General features: G+C 43.9%; 3 protein-coding genes, 1 non-coding gene and 1 pseudogene across 4 annotated transcripts; 2 read left to right on the plus strand and 3 right to left on the minus strand.

Moving 5' to 3' along the window:
- The first annotated feature begins 6752 nt into the window (after window positions 1-6752).
- LOC102706292 (dehydrogenase/reductase SDR family member 12) lies at window positions 6753-10360 on the plus strand. The gene is made up of 10 exons (XM_006656131.3): window positions 6753-6964; window positions 7106-7167; window positions 7667-7786; window positions 7897-7996; window positions 8106-8186; window positions 8347-8396; window positions 8540-8690; window positions 9458-9514; window positions 9601-9722; window positions 9809-10360. The coding sequence occupies exons 1-10, from the start codon at window positions 6950-6952 to the stop codon at window positions 10011-10013; spliced, it is 963 nt and encodes a 320-aa protein (XP_006656194.2). The 5' UTR covers window positions 6753-6949; the 3' UTR covers window positions 10014-10360.
- Window positions 10096-10166, minus strand: TRNAG-GCC. The gene has a single exon. It is a non-coding gene; the product is annotated as a tRNA-Gly (tRNA).
- A 2070-nt stretch (window positions 10361-12430) lies between the features above and the next one.
- LOC102706571 (syntaxin-125-like) lies at window positions 12431-13613 on the plus strand. The gene is made up of 2 exons (XM_006656132.3): window positions 12431-12948; window positions 13035-13613. Exons 1-2 carry the CDS (start codon window positions 12505-12507, stop codon window positions 13518-13520), a joined length of 930 nt encoding a protein of 309 aa, XP_006656195.1. The 5' UTR covers window positions 12431-12504; the 3' UTR covers window positions 13521-13613.
- Window positions 13614-19415: 5802 nt separating this feature from the next.
- LOC102706850 (glucan endo-1,3-beta-glucosidase 8-like) lies at window positions 19416-21301 on the minus strand. The gene is made up of 2 exons (XM_006656133.2): window positions 20940-21301; window positions 19416-20854 (listed from the first exon to the last, which is right to left on the minus strand). The coding sequence occupies exons 1-2, from the start codon at window positions 21284-21286 to the stop codon at window positions 19756-19758; spliced, it is 1446 nt and encodes a 481-aa protein (XP_006656196.1). The 5' UTR covers window positions 21287-21301; the 3' UTR covers window positions 19416-19755.
- An 892-nt stretch (window positions 21302-22193) lies between these two features.
- LOC121054723 lies at window positions 22194-23049 on the minus strand (annotated as a pseudogene).
- Between the last annotated feature and the right edge of the window lie 261 nt (window positions 23050-23310).

Raw genomic sequence — 23310 nt, forward strand, 5'->3', positions numbered from 1 at the left:
GTGGCTCCGTTTAACAGCGAGAGAATCATGCGTATGTTTTCTAGATGGATTTTGTTACAATGCTCCAAACTTGTTTAGACCCTCCATTACATATTATTCCGATGGATAGTACGAGCCTTACCTCGTTAGTGGTAATAAAACATTAAAAAGGAAAGAGACAATTATGTCAAGCTACTATATAAAGTACTGTATCCAATATGGCAAGTAAGTGTCTACATTTTTAAATTTCAATTTTATAATACACAGAAGTACCTAAATTTAAACCTAAACTTTGAATATATAATACAAGAAATTTAAATTTAAGATCAAATCCATTAGGAAAATTGATAAGATAGGACATGAATATTCAGAATATGTAGTTCAAGTGATTATAAAGAAAATTCAAATGTTTTGAAAGCCGAATGTTACTTTATTTCACTTGCACGTTTATAATTTGGTAACTTGTGTGCATGTGGCCACATCCCACATTTATGCCAACCAAGCCATGTTGGGAGTGTTTTAGTACACACCCGGCATGTGAATTAATCTTGCCCTGTGTTTGGTGTCTAGCTCCCAGTAACATAGTCTGCTACTAGCTAATATGCTACTCATCCTCACTCTCTAAATTCTGGCAAGGGAGGATGACAAGAGGATCCCACCCACGTGGGACCACGGATAACAATTTTGTTAGTGGGGGATGAGTTACCAGATTTAGCCATTGAGGACTCAACTTTAGTCATTTAAATAGCATGGCAAGTCAAATAGCCACTCTATTGAAGGATATATTTTTTTTTTGCAAAATTACTAAATTTAAGTATGGCAAGTGAGAGGCCAATCTCTTAGAGATGCTCGCGATTAATAATTTTTTACATGTTTGACCATTTATCCCATTTTAAAAATATACAAATATGTAAAATTGAAGTTATAATTAAAATACATTTGGTAAAAACTACAATCACAATGAAATAAATGATAATTAAAGTTTATGTTTTTTAAATAAGAAGAATGATCAAATATGTCAAAAAGTCAACCATATTATATATTAAAATACATACGCAGTATATGGTTGCATTATGTTTATTTTAGTGGGACACTCGGTAAACATTACAGACCTGGTTTCCAACATACAATTACCAATTTGTTTTCTAATTTTGGTAAATAAAAGCATGTCATCTAGCAAGCATTTAATGAACACCACATATATCTCGCAACGGTGCCACTCAGCAGAGACCACAATGATCGGATGGGCTAGGCCTCACTTGCACAGGACTACGGAGAAGGTATGTGAGCGCTGCTGGCCATTTGGCAGCAGAAGGATGTTACGTCGTGAGTTTTGCCGTAGCCAAGAAATAATTAAATAATATTCTAAAAATAATTTATTTAATTAAAGTTCAAGAGAAAACTCAGTGTATAAATTTAATTAATTAACTGAAAGCTTTTTGGATGTTCTAAAATGTCCTAAAAGCATTTTAAATGATTAACATGATTTATATTTAAATTGCAGTCAATAAAATTTGGCTCAAATAAACTTAATAAAAAACGATAAAATTAGAGGCAATTTTTTTTTCTCCTTTCTTTTTCCTTTTTTTTCCTTCTTCCTTTCTCCCTTTTTTCCTTTTCTTTTTTCCCTTTTCCTTTTTTTCCTTCCTGGCCGAACTCCCCTATGCCCCTTTCCCCTTTGCACGATCTCTCTTCCCCTCCTTTTGGTCCCACAGCACCCACCTCCCCCTCTCCAAGCCGTGACCAACCACCTCTCCACCTACCTCTCTATTCTCTTTTTATAGGAGATGGATAACTAGATTCATCTCTAGCTCTCCCCTATAAATACCCCCACAGCCTTGTCTCTTTTCCCCCGTCCCCCTCTCCCGTGCACCTCCAGCAGCGAGCAGCAGTGCAACCGTTCGCCAAATCCTTCCCCTGAATCCCAGGTTCGCATATATTTTATTCTTGTGAATCAATCTAAATTAATCTACCGTTTAATTGTTTAGGTTTCCTAGCCGCACAGCGAGGAGCAACCACAATCCGTCGTTGACCTCTCCACCAAACCTTAGGTTCGCATACGTTTTACTCATGTGAATTAATCTATTTTCGATCTACTGTGTAATTACTTAGATTTTTCTAATCTATTAGCTAGCGTGAGATTGATCTGTAGTGCGGACTTCAATTTCGTACGCGTAGGTTGGTTTTACGTTAACGTAGTTTAATTTTAGTTTAGCGAGTCGTTAAATCTCGATTTAACGGGTCATACAATCCTGTCGTTGTTCTGCTAACAGTTTACGGGTTCGCGTTCCGGATCTTATTCGTTGTGTGAATCTCTGATTTGTGCACGTTTTAGTTCTGTTTCGCAAGTACACGTGCTGTTCGCAATTTTCTCGAGACGTCGTCTCCTTATGCAAACCGCGCTGCCGTCCCGCTCGCCGATCCCGAGCCGACCCGCTCCCTCTGTTCGGCCTGTCTCCCCTGCTCCCACCTTTCCTCCCTCTCTTTTCTCTGGGTCGGCCCAACTATTTTCTCGGCCCAGCTCGCTGCCGCCTCCCCCTTCTCTCTCCCCTCGCACCGCACCAGGCTGAGCCAAGCCGGATCAATTCCCCGCGCGGCCGAAGTTCTAAAGACCTCCCTCCTCCTCGAAACACCGATAGGTAGGCCCCACCTGTTGGATTCGTCTCCCCCCTTGGCCGGAACCGCTCTCCGCTCGTGCGCGTGGTCCACCACCGCACCGCACCACGCGCTGCAAATGTCGGCGTCGTTGCCGCCGTGCCATGCGACGTTGCGCCGTTGTCGCACCGACGCCGCCACTACTCCCCGGCTGCCGTCACCACGGTTTCCCCCTCCCTCCATCCTGCTCTGCCACCCCACGCACGCGCCACGCCGCCAAGCCGTCATCGCGCGTCGCTCCTCCCTCCCCTCCCCGGCCACGCTCGGCGCCGCCTTGGTCTCCCCTCTCCTCTTTCTCCCCTACCCTCGCACGCCGTCACCGCGCTGCCCAGGGTCATCGCTCGTCGACTCTCTGCCGGACGTCACCATCGCCGAGCTCCGTCCGCCCACACCCGAGCGCGCCCGCGCCGCCGGTCGACTCGCCACCGCGCCGCCCTGATCCCTCTCCCTCTCGGTCGTGTCTCCACGTCGACTCGTCGCCGTCCTCCACCGCTGCCGCTGTGCCGCGTCACCTGCTCCGCGCCAGCACCCGCGTCACCGCACTCGCCACCGAGAGCCGCCCCCTCGCGTGCCCGTCGCCGACTCGCACCACCACCCATCGCTGCCCTTCATCGCTGCGCTGCCCGCCTCCGCGCCGCTCAGCCGTCGCCCATGCCCGCTTGGCCACGCACCGCTCTACTCCCTCCGCCCGCGCTTGCTCCCCAGCTGTCGCGTAACCCCCACGCGCGCAACGTGCCGCAACATTCAACCGTCGCCCGCACATCCCGGCGCCGAGTCCCGACCGTGCCACTAACCACCTTCCCGCCCTACGTGCTGGCCGCCACTATAAATCCCCACCACCCCGCGTCGCCGCCCGCTTTCCCTTCCCACACCCGAGCTCCATCGCCTCTTGCCGCCGATCGATCTCGCTGTCCGCCGCCGGGATCGCTTGTCACCGACCGTCATCTCGCATCCCGCCATCTCACCGAGTCAACGCCGCCCTCAACGCCACCGGAGAGCCGCCCCACGCTCCTCCCCCTCTTTTCCTCTTTCCGCCGCCGCCGCGGAGCGCCCCTCGCCGTTGCCGGGCGTCGTGGGCCAACGGCCGTTGTGGCCGAGCCGCCGTCGGCCTCCGCCGTTGTCGCACCACTCCCGCCATCCTGTGTGGCGCTTCCCATCATCGGGCACCGTCGCCGTGTCGGTCGCCGTCATGCACCGCCACCCACCGCCTCGCGCTGCCTCCGCTCGGCCGCACGCCACCATGCCGGCCGCATTGCCTCCGCGCCGCTGCGCCAACGCCCTCGCCCGCACCGCCTCCCCTCCTTGCGCACGCCGTTCACTGTCACCGTCGTGCGCCGTTGCCGCCGTCGGCCATGCGCCTCCTCCCTTCCTCGGCCGCCGCCTAACCGTGTCGCTCCTTAGCGCCGCCCCTCGTCGCGCCGTCAGTCGTCGCTGCCGTTCGCTGCCGTCACGCCGACGTCGCCGGCCGCCGCTCGCGCCACCGCCCCGCCTCCTACCGTGCCGTTCGGCCGAGCGGCTGTGCTCTTCCCTCCCTCCTCTGCTCTCTCCCTCTGTCAAGTGGGCCCGGCCCATCGATCTCTCTCTCCCACCGTTGGCCCCACCTGTCTGTCCCTCTCCCTCTCTATCTTGTGGGCCCTGGCCCGTCAGTCCCCCTCACCTCTCTATCTCGTGGGCTCGCCCCGTCAGCCAAATTCCCTCTCTCTCCCCGTGGGCCCCATGGCCAGCCCCTCTCTCTCACCCCGTGGGCCCCCTTTGTCATTCTCCTTGCCCCGCTGCCAAGTGGGTCCCCTCTGTCAGTGTCCTCTCTCCTCGCTGACGTCATCACCTCCAATAATTGCGCAATTAATGCAATAAGGTTTTCTGTTTAGTTTAAAAACGTAGTTAAACCTCTAAAATTCATAACTAATTCATCTAGTCTCCGTTTAGGCCCATTCAAGTTTCATTAAATCCAGAAAAATGCCAAGAATGCATTAAAAATAGTTTCTTTCTCTGTTTCAGTAGTTTCATAGTCTATTTTTCTTGTTTTGCTCTGTTTGGCGTAGGTTTTTTGCTTGCCGAAGAGCCGTCCATTCTCGAAGTCGTCACAGAAGTTCCTCGTGGGTCTGAGCAAGGCAAGTGGCACCCTTCTTTGATCATATTGAACCTATGATTATAAAATCACCCGCTTTTACATTCAAACAATGCATTGTATTCAAATGTATTTACTTTATTTATCTATTGGGCTATTACCTTTATATCCGTTGATTTCCATTTATTATTGACATCCCAGGAATTTGACTAGAAATAGACTTAGGAAATGCTTAGCCATGCTTAGTTCAATTAGCTCACCAATTATTATTTAATTATTGATTAGACTTTGATAGACCTTTAATGGTTGTGATCCTTACCCATCTCCCGATGTGGATTAATGACAACTAAAATATTTCTTATGGTGAGCCGTGGGTGCATGGTTTTGAGAATCACACCCATGACAGTTAAGGACCGGTTCTTGGGAAACCCTGGAAGTCTTACACGTACTAACATAAGCCAGAGTGGGCAACGGTGAGACTTGTAATCTAGCTTGTCTCTATTCGACGTACCAAGGCAAGGGTGAGTGTGATGGAGTATGGACGGATAATCGTGTTGTAACGAAAGCCTCTGCTGCTTTCGGATTCACCAAGGCACAAGAGGGGACTGCCCGACTTGGTGTAAAGGAGGGGGTGAAACCTGAAGTGCAGTGCGATTGTCTAGGGAGGGTTAGGTGAAAAGTCTTATCATGGTTTCCGTACTGAGGTATCGTGGTGATACGTTGGGGCATGGTAACATGCTTGGGAGCCATGTCTTGTGGGTAAAGTTGTACACCTCTGCAGAGTAAAACTATTCGAATAGCCGTGCCCGCGGTTATTGGGCGAACTGACAGATTCACTACGATTAGTTGAACCTTTTATAATTTGATTAATCTTGGAACTGGTTTGACCCTGCTCAATGTGGTGTAACGTTGGCAGTAGTTTGGGTCTGTCGCGATGTGGTTTAACGTTGGACAGAGGGTTGACCCTGTTGCAGTGTGGTGTAACACTGGACAGTGGTTTGAGCCTGTTGCAACGTGGTGTAACGTTGGACAGTGGATGATTATTTTAAATGTTTACTTTATCTTTTATTCAGTCTATTTTATTTACTGTTTTGCTAAATTACTGTAGCTTTTGTGCAATTTAACCTTAGCATATCCTTGATATCCAATTGCATTCATTATTTTTCCGCTCTTGGGTGTTAATTGTTGAATATGGTGGTTTGTACTCAGCCTTGCTTAATTTTTTCCCCACCAGAGAAAGTGACAGAGCAAGTGCCAGAGTTCCAGTCAGAAGGTTGTTCCCAAGGTTGAAATGAGCCTCAGTCCGCCGTCGAGAATGCCTGTGGTGTGGAGCCGTTATCGCCAGCTGAACCTGAAAATTAGATGGTTTAGATTTTTTTTCTTTTTTCGCTGCATTTCGATAGATAATTGTTTTTATTTATTTTTAAGTCATGGAACTATGTATTAATTTGTCATAGTGTGTACTCGGGCTGATTCCTGAACCGAGATTTAATACATGCTATTGTTCAGAAATCGGTGTAAATTTCTGGGCGTGACAAAGGATCAGCTGAATTCACAGGGGACGGTAAGTTAGGGCCGTACGAAGTTTCCTTCGTCCATTCTGAGGATCAACGGATCAGATCGTGCGCTAGAGTATTCCGTGCTACGGTATTTTGTTACGGTATTCTGCTACAGTATTTTGCTACAGTGCGCCAGACTAATTTGAGCCATCCGTTTTGTATCTAATGGTGATATATGCAACTGCCAAAGTTACGATTACTATAACAACTTTAGCTGATCCGGATCCCATTTGGCACGCCTGTTTCAGGTGCACGCCAGGGAGGAGACTGGAAGAAATTGCTGTGCAACACGGGGAGGGTCCATGTACGGTTGAACACGACGAGGAAACAAGCTAGTCAAATATAGTCAATGGGAGTGACGAAATGCTGTCACGGCCTGGTGAAGGAAGCTCGAAATGCTGTCACAGCCCGGCCCATACCGGCCCAACACTGCCCCAACGGCACCGTGCCGGAGACGACCGAGGAGGAGGAGGAGGCGTGGCGAGGCCAGCCATCTCGCGCGGCGCACAATCGGCCAGCGAGGCGGCCGCTCGACTCCTTAGTCCCGCCCCCGCGCTTTCCTTCTCCCCCTTCCTCCCCTTCTTCTTCCTCCCCAAGCCTGGACCTTCCAGAAACGCGCAGTTGAAGAACCAGCGCCTTCGCCCAGCGACGGGAGCCACAGCATTCGGCCCGGAGCTCGGGAAGGAAGATGTTCATCCAGAAGGTGAGGAACGGGAGGATGGTTTCCGGCGTCCGTCTTGTCCCACTAATTCGTGGTTCGCGCGGAGATTCGGTGTCTTCTTGAGTTCTTGTATGCGTGCCTAACTTTGTGGGATTGCTTTTTTTTTTTGGGGGGCAAGCGCAGGCATGGAGGACGGCGGCGTTCGGGCTCTACGGCTTGACGCAGTTCACCAAATCCGGCTTCGTGTAAGCCTAATCTCCCGGCCAATCGTCTGGCCAATTTCCTCTTGTTTTGGTTTATCTAGCTCTCGCAATTTCGTATGATTTTGTTTCGGCATCAAACGAGAACTTCCTTTCTTGCAATCCCTCTTATGTTGGACTTGGTATCCATTGTATATATTCTGAATTTTTGATAGAAATGAACTGGCCATTGTTGATACGTGACTCATTATATAGGTATTATGCAAATTGTGAATAATTCTTGAGTGCCAATGTCCCAAGTAGTACAGACTACAGAGAACCCCTTTCCCTGGTACAGGAATTACTTTAGTTCTCACTTCAGCAAATGGTATCAAAAGATTTTAGTTCTTGTGATCTGCAAATGGGGAATCTATAATTTGATTGTAGCAGACCAACAGATTTCACTTAAATTTGGTATTGAATGAAATGCTGTCAAAGGACGCATTATTGACACCATAGTTGCTTTCTTTCCATGTTCCGTACTAATGAAGATTCATTTACTCAGCGAACATGCAAAGAAATTTAGAGAGGAAGATATGCTGATCAGGCTGGATGGGAAAAATTGCCTTGTAACTGGGGCAAATTCTGGCATAGGTTTTGCAACAGCTGAGGGCTTGGCATCACGGTATGAATTTATGTTTTATCTACTGTGATGATTTGTTCTAAACATGTTAGATTCTTGTGACAACATGTGATTATGTCATGTCACTGTAAACATATTTTGTATTCTTCCAGTGGTGCTACTGTTTATATGCTTTGCCGTAACAAGGAAAGAGGGGAGACTGCTCTTAGTCAAATACGATCCAAGACAGGCAACATGAATGTTCATCTGGAGGTACATGAAGCTTCAGAACCGAATTTCTGCCCGTAATTTTGCAAAAAACAGTGGTGATGTTATATGTAATTATGCCTAAACTAACACAGTAATTGTTATCGTGTTGCAGATTTGTGACCTTTCGTCTATTAGTGAAGTCAAATCATTCGCAACAAAATTCTCTTCAAAAGATAAACCACTTCATGTCCTGGTGAGCTTTGCCTCTTCAAAATTATTTTGTAATTTCTGCTTCTTGTCTCTAGCTGTAGCTGCTTTTATGCTATAGCCATATAATTCAGTGAAGTTTTTTAACAAATTACATTAATTATGTCATGGAATAACCAGCTGTAACAGATAGGATATTGTTATAGGTTAACAATGCTGGCTTACTAGAGCACAAGCGTGTGACGACACCAGAAGGGTGCGTGATACTCTGTTGTGTATTGTACTTATTACTCCCTAGTTTTTTTCAAACTTACCTGTCCGTTTATAAACCCTATGCACATTGTACATCATGTATGCTGTTATAACTTAAAGTGTATTTTAATTTGAAACATAAAATAGGTTGGAGCTTAATTTCGCGGTGAATGTAGCAGCAACATACACTTTAACAGAGTTAGTAATGCCACTGTTGGAGAAAGCAGCACCTCATGCTCGTGTCATTACGGTTTCTTCAGGAGGAATGTACACTGAGCCATTGGACAAAGATTTGCAGGTAAATTTGTTCTCTATAGTCTATACCCTTATTCCTCCCTTGAACAGAAGAAAAGTGTGCAAAGTAAGTGTGGAAAGGAAACTTAATCATTACTTGTTAGTTTCTAAGTTTGCACCTTTGTTGTTTTAGGACAAAAATAGCTAAATTTGCCAAGATGGTCAACTAGGGCCGCGTTCTTTTAGAGGGTGGTAAGTTAACTTACCCCGGCACGGAAAATGTAGTAATAGATTAGTACATGATTAATTAATTATTAATTATTAAAAATATAAAATAGATTAATACGATTTTTTAAAACAACTTTCTTATAGAAAATTTTTGCAAAATATACAACGTTTAGCAGTTCGGGAAGCGTGCGCGCGGAAAACGAGAGAGATTAGTTAACTTACGGGGCAACCAAACGCGGCCTAGGAGGTTAGCAAAAACAAAGACAATAATGTAGTGGGTGGAACACTTGTAATACAACAATTCACTTTGTGATGCAGTATTTAAGCATCTGCATTTATCTAGTTTTTGAATTGATTATCACTGAAAACGAATTAACTTTGGTGAACTCCAGTGAGTTTTGTACAATTGATGTTTTCCCTTGTTATTTCTTCTCACTATAATGATGTTATGACCTTCTTACACATGTCTGTAGAAATGGAAACCATATGAATCTTGCAGTGATGTTTGTTAGTGAAAATGAAGTAGTGTGTGAAAACTAAATCTTTTACTTCTCATCATGAGACACTGCAATAATATCCCTTTCACTATTGTTTATACTTCAGTTCAGTGAAAGCAACTTCGATGGGACACAGCAATATGCTCGTAATAAAAGAGTTCAGGTTTGTAAACCTTGCCGTGGTTTGTTTTTCTCAATGCAATTCTTTAGGTGGTTGAAAAGATATCACAATCTTGGAACTTCATTCAGGTTGCACTCACCGAATGGTGGACTGAGAAATACAGAAACAAGGGAATAGGTTTCTATTCGATGCATCCAGGATGGGCTGACACACCTGGAGTCTCCAAGAGCTTGCCTGGACTTTCAGAGAAGTAGGCCTTCTGCTGTCCTGACTGCCTGTTTTGATCCATCTGCCATAACATCAAACCATAAACTTGTATTACATTTTGTGTGTTAGGTTATCGGGAAACATGAGATCAAACGAAGAAGGTGCTGATACAGTGGTCTGGTTGGCTTTGCAACCCACGGAGAAGCTAACCCCAGGGGCTTTCTACTTTGACCGGGCTGAAGCACCAAAGCATCTGAAGTTTGCTGGGACTGCAGCTTCGCACGGGCAGATAGGCTCGATTGTTGATATTCTTGGCTCCATTTCTGACCTTTAGGGCAAAAGGATAGTAGCTCGATTGTGGATATTCTTGGCCTTGGTTCCATTTGTAGGATGCAACAAAATAAAAAATGGAAATTTGCACCAGCCGGGAATCGAACCCGGGTCTGTACCGTGGCAGGGTACTATTCTACCACTAGACCACTGGTGCATTGATGGTTAGGAAAGTTAGGTCATTAATACAGGTTCCTATTGGACAGTGGATAGCAGGATTTTTATTTTTTCAATGTCATGAGTGTATTATAACCAAGGTTAATTTCCCACTATCTACGGCTACAGATGTTTGAGCAGGATCTAGCTATTTGTTTTCGTATACAATTTATCTGCTATAGCTTCATTTAGTCCGCTATAGCCTCGTTGATTTATCCAACTATTAGCTGTTTGAGAAGATCAATTACTAAATATCTCATCCCGCTTTTCACTAATCATAACTATATATATTTTGTTTATACCCTCAAAGTATCGCCGTTAGCCTCTATAGCCTTATTTTCCGCGCTATTAGCTTTTTGAGGAGACCAATTATTACTAAATACCTTATACCTTATCTGCTGTTTTAAAACAATAATCATAAACACTGCACCTCCGTTTCATATCATAAGATTTTCTAGTTTTGTCTAAATTCATCGAATGATGAATATATATAATTTATGTATTTGTCTAGATTTATTAATATTCATATGAATCTAGATAAGTCTAGAAAGTTTTATATGGAGAAAGTATACCGTGGTGCGACATGGCTCGATAGAGAGGAGCCAAAGGAGGAAAGGCTGAGGGAAATGATTGCTTGGGGAGAAAATAAGGAACGGTGAGCTCGACTAGCTGGCGGTGGGGGATGGTGGGACGGTGAGCTTGTGCAGGATGGTCATGTGATGTGAGCTTGGGAAGCTGCAAATGGTGTACCCACCACTCTTTTATACTTTGTATAAATTTTGATCTATCCTACATATATCTTCTTTCTTAATAATTGGTTATCTATATTCATTGGATAATATCTATTTAGTTTGGATACGAGTAACCTCTTACTGTAGCCTAGGGACAGCGGAGAGAGTGAAGAAGTTTGAGGGAGAGCGGTCAGGCCGTGGGCTGGCCGGTACAAGAGTGAAGGCGGTGGGAGAGAGGGAAAAGGGAGGGAGTTGGTGGCTTGAGGGGGATTAAGGGAAAAAAGGTACTCAGAAGATTTAGAATTCTATCTGATTATTTTTAAGACGTTTTGGAACAGAAAAATTGTGGAAACGCGAGAATTTAGAATTATGACATGGTTTGCACACTTGGATAATTCTATTGGATGCGACCTTTGACAGGGAATCAAGGGAGGGGAGCCAAATTAAAAAATTTGGACTTCCAAACAAAGAAAAAAAATATTCTATAGGTTTGTTTGAAAGTTTCGAGGAGTGGAATTGAGATCCTTTTGGCACACTAAACCTAATTAAAAACAATAAACAATGAACATAAGTTTCTGAAATTACGTTTTAATTAAAAATAAGTTTTTCGATGCAGTGAAAATCGGGTGTTACACCAAACAATTTGACTTCCACCAGTTATGAAAAGATAGATGACTCTGAATATGCGTACATTAATCATAGTTTAATTAATTCTTTTTGTTACCACTTACATAAGTCAAATTCAAAAATACATGTTCGTGAATCAATATATCACTTTTTAAATTTATCTTATCAAGTATTTTTTTAATTCTGTTGTAACTATTTAGATAAAATGTAAAATTAATGGAACATCCCCTCGAGCGATTAGAATTTATTTCCGGCTTGTGACATAGCCGATGGTTTCATGATAGAGCAATTTTAACATATTTGAGATAAAATTTGGTACCTCTTAATATCTTAGATACTAGAAGGTACCAAATTTTATATACTCTCTTTAGTTCACAACGTAAGATTTTCTAGACTTGTGTAGATTCATATAGATGCTAATGAATATAGACATATATACAAATTATATACATTCATCAATAGAAAAATCTAGACAAGATTAACACGTCTTACCATATTAAACGGAGGTAGTAGAATATAGTGGTATCTCATGATACCTCCTCAAGGTATGCTCTTCATAGTATGCTGCACACAGTAATTGCTTCCTTAACAAAGGAAGTCACTAGTCAAAACATGATCTCGGCTATTGAACATGCAATTATATTTCTGTGGATCAGCTATTCAGCTTGCCCTGCAGTGTGTGTTGTGAGAACCAGCGTGACTAACCGAAGACAGGCACCACCTGCTGTACAAATGATTGGAGAGGAGACACACAAAGAGAGAAAGAAACTACGAAGAACGACGCGATCGAAGGCCGTGCTGCATGCATGCCCCAAATAGGCAGAGCGAGGCCCTACACTTCATGTCGATTACTAGTTTCATGGACGGACTCCATATATCCTTTCTTGGGAGCTCTCTCACCCATCGCCATTCTTTCAAGCTCCCGTGCGTCTGTCGGCCTCGACCGTCTCCGTTGCTGATCGGTCGGCGGCGTCGGTCGAGATGAACGATCTGTTCTCGTCGAGCTCGTTCAAGAAGTATGCGGACGCGAGCCCGGCGGGCGGCGGCGGCGGCGCTGCCGACATGGAGGCCGGCGGCGAGGGCGTGGTGAACCTGGACCAGTTCTTCGAGGACGTGGAGGGCGTGAAGGAGGACATGCGCGGGCTGGAGGCGCTGTACAAGCGGCTGCAGTCGACGAACGAGGAGACCAAGACGGCGCACGACGCCCGCGCCGTCAAGGCCCTCCGCTCCCGCATGGACGGCGACGTCGAGCAGGTGCTCCGCCGCGCCAAGGGCGTCAAGGGAAAGCTCGAGGCCTTCGACCGAGACAACGCCACCTCCCGCAAGGTCCCCGGCTGCGGCCCCGGATCCTCCACCGACCGCACCCGCACCTCCGTCGTCGCCGGCCTCGGCAAGAAGCTCAAGGACATCATGGACGACTTCCAGGTAAACACTACAGCATACCAATCATTCTCAGGTGATCGATCCACGCTTGCCATGAACACGCGGCGACGACGTACGTACGCACGCAGGGGCTGAGGACGAGGATGGCGGCGGAGTACAAGGAGACGGTGGCGCGGCGGTACTACACGGTGACGGGGGAGAAGGCGGAAGACAGCACGATCGAGTCGCTCATCTCGTCGGGGGAGAGCGAGTCGTTCCTGCAGAAGGCGATCCAGGAGCAAGGGCGCGGGCAGGTGATGGACACCATCTCGGAGATCCAGGAGCGGCACGACGCCGTCAAGGACATCGAGCGCAGCCTGCTCGACCTGCACCAGGTCTTCCTCGACATGGCGGCGCTCGTCGAGGCGCAGGGCCACCAGCTCAACGACATCGAGAGCCACGTCGCGCACGCCAGCTCCTTCGTCCGCCGCGGCACCGTCGAGCTGGAGGTGGCGCGGGAGTACCAGAAGAGCAGCCGCAAGTGGGCCTGCATCGCCGTCCTCGCCGGCATCGTGCTCATCGCCGTCCTCGTCCTCCCGGTGCTCGTCAACCTCCGCATCTTGACGCTCAGATGATTCATTCAATCCATTCCCATCCTAGCTAACTCCGTGTCAAACTAATTCATTTACTATTTTCCCCCTTCAAGTATGCTAATTTCGATTTCGTTTAAAAAGGCGTACATGTTTTTTATTTTTTGGTTTATGAAATGTTTTTGGTTAGAAGTTGTAGTGTTCAAAAGTTTGTAAACCTTCCTGACTGAGAAGTAAGAAGGCAGTGAAGATGTATATTACAGTGATATAACATGCATGCATGTCCCGATGAAATATGGTTTTGTTTCTTTTTTTTTTGATGAAACTAAACTGGTTTCTGAGACTGAGATCAGTAAAGTGAAACTTCTAGCTAGGAATTCTCATGTTTGATCAACGTTCTGCAGATTCGTTCATTAACCACTAATCCACTACTCGTATCGACCCTTGCAGGCAATTGCAGAAAATTAGTTGTCCAATCTTGCATCAATAATGTGCGTTAATGCAGTGCGTCCGGCTTGTTCTTAGGAAAAAACATTAGGCCATTTCATTAGCTAACTCCTGGATATGAAAACTAATTAATGATATGATAGTTATCTAGATACATATTAAAATATTAATACATTGGTCCTCCTATTCTCTCAAAAACTCCTAGGAAGCCACATATTACAACTGATTACGAATCTGCATATCGCTTATCTCTTTCTCCTCTCCTCTCCCTCTCGAAGTCACAATAAATATAAGGTTGTTTCTAAATCGCACAACACAATTTAACATAAACTCTATGGCTAATAGATGAAACCGTGAAATAAAACTATCAAGGTATTTGTTTTATTCATCAAACCAAACTTTTTGAGATGATGCGGTAGTTTTCAAAACCATAAAATAAAACTCCCCACTAGCAACAACCATAAAGCATTAACCAACATTAATGTCCACAAAATATGATGTGCAAGCTAATAATTGGAGAAAGGCAAAGAAACATATATGTCTTGTATAAGAAATAGTTTCTACATAATATCTAATAAATAATGAGAGAGTAATATCATTAAATTCAAATATGAGCTAATACCGTGTGCATTAAAATAGTAATGTGTAATAATATTTTCTCCTTGATGTGTAGGATATGAGAATCATGACCAGTACCTTGCATTGCGATTGTCCTTAGGCCTGTTCACTACCATAAAATCCTTAATAGTTGATAGCTCATAGGTGACAGTTTATTTAAAAAACAACACCTCTGGAGCCCCATGGGATGTAAAAATATTAAACTGATATCTTGGAGCAACTTTAAGTGCTGGTTTTATAAAAAAAACTAGTAACAATAATATTAATATCAATTTTTATAAAGAGCTAGCACCTATAATATACGATAGTCATCGGTATTTTTAATTAACTAACACCCATAATAAATTGAATGAGCCGATGGGGTACGTAGGTATTTCTTTTTTGCCACGCTGTCTCCTGTCCCGTCCTGTCCGCCTCACTCTCCAATGTCTGTCACCGTTGATGCCACTCTCTTTACCTGATAGCAGTAGGTCAGGCAACGACAGAGAGTGCCAATGTCAGTGGTTGTCTCAAATTCTAGCGAGCAACCGTCACGGTAGGAACATTATCTTCGTGATTGTTATTCATTTCCTAAGTTCGTGAATCAAATCTTTGGCTCGAAGCGATGAATGGAGCCATGCTTGGTCCTTTTTTTGGGCACGTGAACCCCATAGGTGATTGGTTTATTGGTGCGGGGCCACTATTAGATGCGACATTTAATTAATGTGTTTATGATATAGATAGACAGAGTGAGATATATAAACGTGATACTATAGCAGTGAATAAAAAAAAGAATGTCCCTATTGATGCCACCTTCGGGGTGTCATATGGGAATACGACAACTATGAGCTATTTCCAATTGGCACCTCTGGGGCTTCTTGCAGTAATGGTTCATTTTAGATGAATAAATAAGCTACTTGTTTTACGTAAGCACACTTTTTAAACTATAGTGTTCACTTGTTAAGTCTATAATAGAGTATTAAATTAATCATGTTGCTCCACCTCATTTTGTGTGCCAATTATAAGCTCAATTGAGGTCTTGTTTAGTTTGCAAAATCTTTTTACAAAAACTTCACATCAAACTTTTAAACACATATTTGAAGTATTAAACGTAGTCTAATTACAAAACAAATTTTAGATTCCGCCTGGAAAACGCGAGACGGATCTTTTGAGTCTAATTAATTCATTATTAGCACATGTTGGTTACTGTAGCACTTATGGCTAATCACATCCTAACTAGGCTCAAAAGATTCGTCTCGCGATTTCCTCTATAACTGCGTAATTAGTTTTAATGTTCATGTATATTTAATGCTTTATTTAGGTGATCAAAGATTCGATGTAATATTTTTAGAAAAAGTTTTTAGAAACTAAACATGGCCTGAATATGTCAGATCAAAGTCACCCATCACATTGTATTGTATGAAGCCTATACTAACTAGTACTCCCTCCATCCCATTATACAGGGCGTACTTGCCCATGACATAGAGACCAAGGAGAACTCAACGGTTTGCTCAGTTCATTAGAGACCTGTTGATGTCAAAAACTGATTTGATAACATGTTACACACGAAGGCCTAAGGCCTAAGAATCTCTTCTTAGATCGCTCCAGTGCAGGACCTAAATTATTAGAATGCGCAGGCGTGCCAGTCAGTTTGATCCTGCAACTGATAAGATAAAAATAAAATAAATCGATCGGCTATCAAGTCGATAGACATAGAATCCATCCGATCGGACATTGATGTAGCAGCAGTATTTAGCTAATAGGCTGAACAATGGGCCATGGAAAGCTTGGATCGGCTGGTAATCCAATACGAAATGAATAATAATTAAATAAATAGTGAATCATGTGTTACGATCGACAAAAACAACTAACGTGTAAATCTTATAAGCCGATGCAACACAAATTAATTACTAATCTCAATAAGCAAAGCCGATTGGTTCAGAAATAATGTGCAAAGCCGATTGATTAAGAAATAATGCAGATGCAATCGACTACTCTATTGATATAAATATAATAAGCATGTAGGTTGGCAAAATCGTCGGCTATAATCAACTGATAGTCGAATAAGACCTATAAAATATCTAGCCTAACTTATTGGAAATAATCTAAGAAGATCAAACCAAACCGAGATAGTTCAAAACTACGCTTAGCAATATCAAACTAGATACTAAACCGATCTAGATTGCTATCAAGCCGATGAGCCGATAATTGATAACTTATCGGCTGATACTCTGACAAAACGATGAGCAAGATACATCGACCAGATATAAACTATTTTATAAACACAATCTAATAGATCGGACCAAATCGAGACAATATTAGATTGAATATGTCAAATAACAAATATCAAATTGACCTAAATTACCCAAGTGGTCAACCAGATCAACCCAAGATACATGAGTAAATTAAGCTAAAACTGATATGATAACTAGCAATCGTGCAACCAGATTAGAAGATCGAACTGAACCGAGACAGTTCTAATCTAGCCGATACGATTACTAGGTGCCGATGGAACGTAGGACTTACCCCTCCGCCGGAGATCAAAGCGATGCGGCCCATGTCAGGTGCCAAGTTCTGCCGGTGATGAAACCTCGGTGAGCAGGGTGGCGATGCGCCGAAATTTGTGTTGGATTTGTGTATGTCAATGTAGATGATTTTACAATAACTCCGGGCATATATATTTATACTCACGGGTGGATAGTAGTTCATGTTGGACACGCCACACGATTCCTAACAGATAAAAAGAAATAACAAATCCTATTTGGACTCTAATTCTAGTTTCCATTGGATACAACACACGTTTCCTAATAGATAAAAGGAAAACTCCTGAACTAACTCTAATTAATAGATAAAATTAAATTGTCATGCATTGATCTTCATGATTCCTTGTGAATTCGGACTCTTTTGGATAAGATTTTAATTCGCTGGTTGCACCTTTACTTAACCAAATCCAATAAGAAATTTCACCAAATTTTGTTATTAACAAGATCACTTGTGCATTCATCAGCCTTCACATCCTACATGCAGCTATGCCCACAACTAGCGCTGTCAATGAGCCGAGCTCGAGCGAGCTGGCATGTTCAGGCTCGAGCCTAGATCGAATCGAGCCTAGCAAACCTTCGAGCTGTTAGACAGGCTCGGCTCGAGCTTGGTTTGAGTATATGATATAGATATTTTGATGATATTCGTAAATAAAAATAATAATTTTAAGTCAACTATATTAAATAAATTATAAATAAGATTTAAAATTAATATATAATACTAAAAAAATTAATTTATTATTTAAATATATAATAATTTATTATTAATCTACTATTTTACCAAATAAAAAATAAAAATAACATATATAGGTAAGCTCGTGAGAAGCTCGAGCTCGGCTCGAGAAAGCTCGCGAGCTTTAGACCAGGCTCGAGCTTGGCTCGTTAGAATCTCGAGCCGAGCTCGAACCGAGCTTGAGACGAGCCGAGCTCGAGCAACTCACGAGCTTCGAGCTTTTTTGACAGCCCTACCCACAACCAACTGATTATGCGGTACCATGATTTGCTTGCTCCACATGATGAAACCCATTCATAGAGCCATGCACATCATGGATGAAATTTTGGAAGGCACCATGGACAAAAATTTGAAACCCACATAGATGGAAATTTGGAAGGAGCCATTACAAAAATGTGAAGGAAATAATCTGGTCACCACCTTCTCATATTAATATGGACAGTCATCCCTCGCGTGATTCATCATCATGGAAGGTTTGGATTTGAATTAACCCATCAATTTGGATGAATTTGATGATTTAGTGGAAGGTGCACCTGACTTGAAGTACGATTTCATTTGGGACTCCGGCAATAAAGTTGTTTATGGTTTTATCTTTATTTTTCTCTTATGGACTCTATGTTTCTTCTTTTCCAATATGTACTTGTATGATGGTCTAGTTTTTTTATTGGTGGACAGATGAAAACGGTGCCAACAAGGATAACAACCACGTAGCTAGAGGCACAGATGCAGCTGAAGCTGGTGGCAGGCACGTTTCCAAGATCAAGTTGAAGCCACTGTTGGTGTTAACAAAGGAAATGTTGTGCTTCAAAGTGAAGTTACCACTGACAGAGGTAACGTGATAATGAATCTGACACAAGTAATTGCAACTTTTTGTTGCTCCTATTTTTATAGGACAAATCTAAAGGCCTTAGCATGTAGGCATGCTTGTACTGTGCCATGTATAGTAAAACACGAATGGCTTATGTTTTGTTTTTCCCTTTGTTGCTTGCACATATATATATATATACACACGTACTAAGTCAATATTCACAATCTATAGGCATCAATATAAAGAGGAAGAGGCACTACCATCTTGAATCATATATGTCATGTCTTTGTCAAGATTAGATCATCACATGTTGATTGAGGGAGTGACAACGTTTATTGCTAATGATAGAGTGGTGCCATGGAGAGTTGTCCAACACATTTGTCAACATCGTTGGCCGTGTAAGCTTGCATGAGATCATTTTCCGTCTACAGCCGCATACGAATGGCGTGGAGACAAACTATTCGTGCATAGCCGAGATCGATGTGTGCCTGTTACTACATGCAGACTACATCCTCGCATAGTGCTCCGGCATGGCGGAGCTCCTCTTGAACATATTGCTGCGTGCGGGTAGCGTGGTACAGAGTGATTGCGCATGACCGAACTCCGTATGTGCCTAGAGCCGCATGCATCGAATGCTTGTCTGCTGCATGATTAGTGTCTGCACTAGGGCCTCCTTGGGCATGGTCTACTTTGTTATGACCATTGTTGTCCTGTATGATGGGAGATGCTTGGAGCATGAGCGAGAGTGAGATGGAGAGGCTAGGAAGTCAGGCATTTAAAATAGCCTAAGGAAACAAAGAGACATGCATGTATATCTTTATTGTTGTATAGAACAAAATGCATTGAACTGGAGAAAAGGAGATGACGCCTTCTATATCAGGATGGAGCAAAAATTCCTATACGTCCTATATAATGGGATGGAGGGAGTACTATAGAATTATTACTTGGATCAGTTTGCCTAGATCGCCTATAACATCTCCAATTTAATTTTCTACCGAAACACGCTAAAATAAAAGAGAAGAGAAAATTAAGCACATGTACACCTTGCATGCATAACTTACAATTTCACAACATATTTGTACACTAAAAAATGGGCGATTCAATTCAGAACACATTTGTCTCTCTATGCATGTATGACACGCTCGTACCCTGTCCTCACACCAGAACCATCAACACTGCTAGCAACGCTGCAAAGCTAATGACGACCGGTGTCGCGATATGGTTGGCGGCACTAATGACTTGGATCGGGAACAAGCAGCCATGCGCGGAGGCATTCTTTTCGGTGATCTTGGCGAGGCCGTCGAAGTCACAGGCGCGCACGTCTTGGTCCTGCATCTGGAAGTACATGTTGAATGCATAGGAGATGTTGCTCTTCTCATCGAGGCTATTGCAAGAGCAACCATAGCCGATCGCTGTGCAGTCACCACTAGCACAGGCGTACTCAATGTTGCCCGGAAGCTTGGACTTGTCCTTGGCCTCATCGTCAAACACACACCATTGTTTTGGGAGGTACTGAACAGCAGGAACGGCGGCGAGCAACTTGTCGTTGCCGTGGCCGGTTAGGTCCATTGGGAACTTAGGCTTGCCGTCGTAGGTGAAGATGCCCCAGTGCCGCTCGAAGTTACCAGGGAGGATGCTCTTCATGTCCTCATCGAATAGGCCAAACATGTAGACATCCATCTTGCCTGGGCGGAGCGGGGTGCCTTCCTCCTTAGCAAGCTTCTTCAGGAGACCGTCATAGTAGCGTCGTGCGAGCTTGATGTTAGCGTTCTTGTCACCATCCGTTGGCCAACCGACCTCCCCAACGACAACCTTGATGTTGGGCACACCGGCCTTCTTCATCGCGGTGACAAGTGTGTCAAAGTTGGCGTCGAACACGTTGGAATAGCTGATGCCACCCTTGTCCTGGATGGTCTTGCCACCATCGATGAAGGCAAACTCAAATGGAAAGTCGTCGCTCTGGTACAGGCTGAGGAATGGGTAGATGTTGACGACAAAGGGTGCCCCTTGGTCATGTAGGAACTTCACCATGCCTGTCATGAGGTCCTCGATGTCAGGCCGAAAAACACCAGAGGACGGCTTGTTGTCCGGCGAGACGTACACATCGGCATTGAGTGGGACTGTCGCCTTCACCTTGCCACCAATACCAGCCTCGTTCAATGCCTTTTGGATGTTCTTTAGTGCCGGGAAGGTTGTCTTCATGAACGATCCATTGTACGCCTTGAGAAATGGCTCGTTCCCGACAGCGACATACCTGCTCGATCAATCAAAAGCATGATCAAAATCATCAACTATGACCATAGAGAAACACCTTTGTGTAATGCATGCGGCATGCCTACTTGATGTTGAGCTTGTCGCCGTAGCTGGTGACGTTCTCCTTGACCCAATCCTTGGCATTGCCATAGCTATTCATCGTCTCCAGCATATTGTTTGGGATACCGAGCATGACCTCGATGCCGGAGTCGATGAGCGCGCCGATGGGCCATGGGTCAGCGTCGAACAACTTCACCTTGGAGATGCCGTTCTCCTTCAACATATGTACAACAGACGATGGCAGCAGTGGATGCGACAGCTGCGATCCCCAATTCACACCAACGTCGATGACAGTGGCCATGCTTTCATGGGATGCCATGGCGAGTAGCAATAGCACGGTCGCGCCGGCCGGCAGCCGTAGAGGCCAATCCATGCCGGAGTCGTTGTCTTTGGCCTCTCCCTGTTTTGGATTGGTGGTAGCTCGAAGATGATTGGATTTGGTGGTGTCCGCGAGCCGCGTCATTTCCCCTCTGATGGAGGAATGGAGAGGAGAAAATGGCGGGTAAAACGGTTGGAATTTGACCACAAAGCATGGAGGAAAATCTTTTCACCTATATACCTTTGTTTGACCACATCAACTTTATGTGACAAAGTGAAACCATCATATATTTACATGCCCACATTTTATTTTTTGACAAACAACACAAATAATTGAAAACTGGTGGCAGCAAATGATACACATTTGTATTGTAAGAATAACATACATGTTCCTTTGTGAAAAACATAACTATATTTTTACTTGGATTTGGTTTTTCTGAATTTGATTTTGTATGTTTGTAGGGTGATATGTGATATAGTGAGTTATATTTTCTACTCCCTGCATCTTATTATATGAGGAACTCCTTTTTTCTTTGTCTTGGTATATAAATTGCACCTCCTTAACTTTGGTTCAATGCATCTAGGTTCATACAACATGTGCATGCAAGCAATAAAGACATGCATGAATATCTTTTTGTTTGGTTAACCTCTAAGTGTCTCACTTTCTGGCCTCTCCATTTCACTCTCACATACTCCAAGCCTCTCTCACCATACATGATAGCAGTGGCAATGGATGAGCAGACCACGTCAGAGGAGGCCCAAGTGCAAACGCGAGCGGGTGACAGACAAGCACTCGATGCATGTGGCACCGGGCTCATACAAAGTTTGGTCATACTCGATCACCACATATCCATGCAATTCACATGCAACAATATGCGTAAGTGGATATCAACTATGCATGACGATGCTATCTACATTTGGTAGTAGGTGCACATGGATTTCGGCTATGCGTGAAGATTTCATCACGACGCAATCCGCATGCAGCTGGAGGCAGAAGCTAACATAACATGAGCTTACAAGACCAATGATGGTGAGACTAATGATGATGGTGTCATGCGCGCTAGATTCGAAAGCTTCATTAATTCCACCTCCAATTTCTACATTGTGCCATACGCGAGGGACAATTATTCATGGCACCTCCGTACGTATCATTAGCAACAGACTTTGTCACTCTCTCCGTCAACATGCCATCATCTGGTCTTGACAAACACATGTAATATATGGTTCGTTTTATATCAGAAGAGTAATGTCCCCTGTTGAATTTGATGCATACAAATTGTTAATATTGCCTTAATAGATATGTGCATAAATATAAGAGAGCAATAACATAAAACAAACAAAACATGAGTTATTCATGGTTTACTGTACATGGCACAGTACAAGCATGCCTACCTGCAAAGGCCTTCAAACTTATCCAATTAAAATACGAGCAATAAAAAACTTGCAAGTACTTGCATCAAATTCACTGTCAGCGTCACCTCGGTAAGTGGTAATTTCAAACTGATCCACGACATATCCTGACCGGTAGCGGCTTCAGTTTAGTCCACGACAGGTGCACTACCACCGGCTTCAGCTACATCTATGCTGCTAGCTGTCTGGCCACTTTGTTAGCACCTTATTCATCTATCGGATGATCATCAAACAAGTACAGAGTGGAAAGAAAGAAACCTAGAGTACATAAGGGAAAAAATAAAGATAAAACCATGGACACTTCATTGTCAGAGTCCCAAACGAAATCATAGTTTAGACAGGTATACCTCCCACGACATCATCAATTTCATCCTAATTGATGGGCTGATTCAAATCCAAACCGACCATGATGATGAACTACTAGAAGGTAGATAAAGAAAAAAACGAAAAGGAGAAGTGAATTGTGAAAAATGATGGTCTATATAAATATGAGAAGGTGATGACTAGATTAATTAGTGCCTTTAAATTTTCGTGGTGATGCCTTCCAAATTCCATTGAAGTGGCTTCCAAATTTTCGTCCAAGATGCCTTCTAAATTTTCTTCCATGTCATGCATGGCTGGTTGCATGACTCTGTGAATGCGTCTCATCTTGTGGGGCAAAGCAAACCG

This window comes from Oryza brachyantha, chromosome 6 (genome assembly GCF_000231095.2).
Source record: "Oryza brachyantha chromosome 6, ObraRS2, whole genome shotgun sequence".
Taxonomy (NCBI): domain Eukaryota; kingdom Viridiplantae; phylum Streptophyta; class Magnoliopsida; order Poales; family Poaceae; genus Oryza; species Oryza brachyantha.

Excerpts from the sequence above, each read along its gene's own strand:
- LOC102706292 (XM_006656131.3), top strand. Across the intron at positions 7,168-7,666 it reads TTCACCAAATCCGGCTTCGT|CGAACATGCAAAGAAATTTA; the intron begins GTAAGCCTAATC and ends TCATTTACTCAG. Across the intron at positions 8,187-8,346 it reads ATAAACCACTTCATGTCCTG|GTTAACAATGCTGGCTTACT; the intron begins GTGAGCTTTGCC and ends ATATTGTTATAG.
- LOC102706571 (XM_006656132.3), top strand. The coding sequence starts at position 12,505 with ATGAACGATCTGTTCTCGTCGAGCTCGTTCAAGAAGTATGCGGACGCG. Across the intron at positions 12,949-13,034 it reads ACATCATGGACGACTTCCAG|GGGCTGAGGACGAGGATGGC; the intron begins GTAAACACTACA and ends GTACGCACGCAG.
- LOC102706850 (XM_006656133.2), bottom strand. The coding sequence starts at position 21,286 with ATGGATTGGCCTCTACGGCTGCCGGCCGGCGCGACCGTGCTATTGCTA. Across the intron at positions 20,855-20,939 it reads GGCGACAAGCTCAACATCAA|GTATGTCGCTGTCGGGAACG; the intron begins GTAGGCATGCCG and ends TTGATCGAGCAG.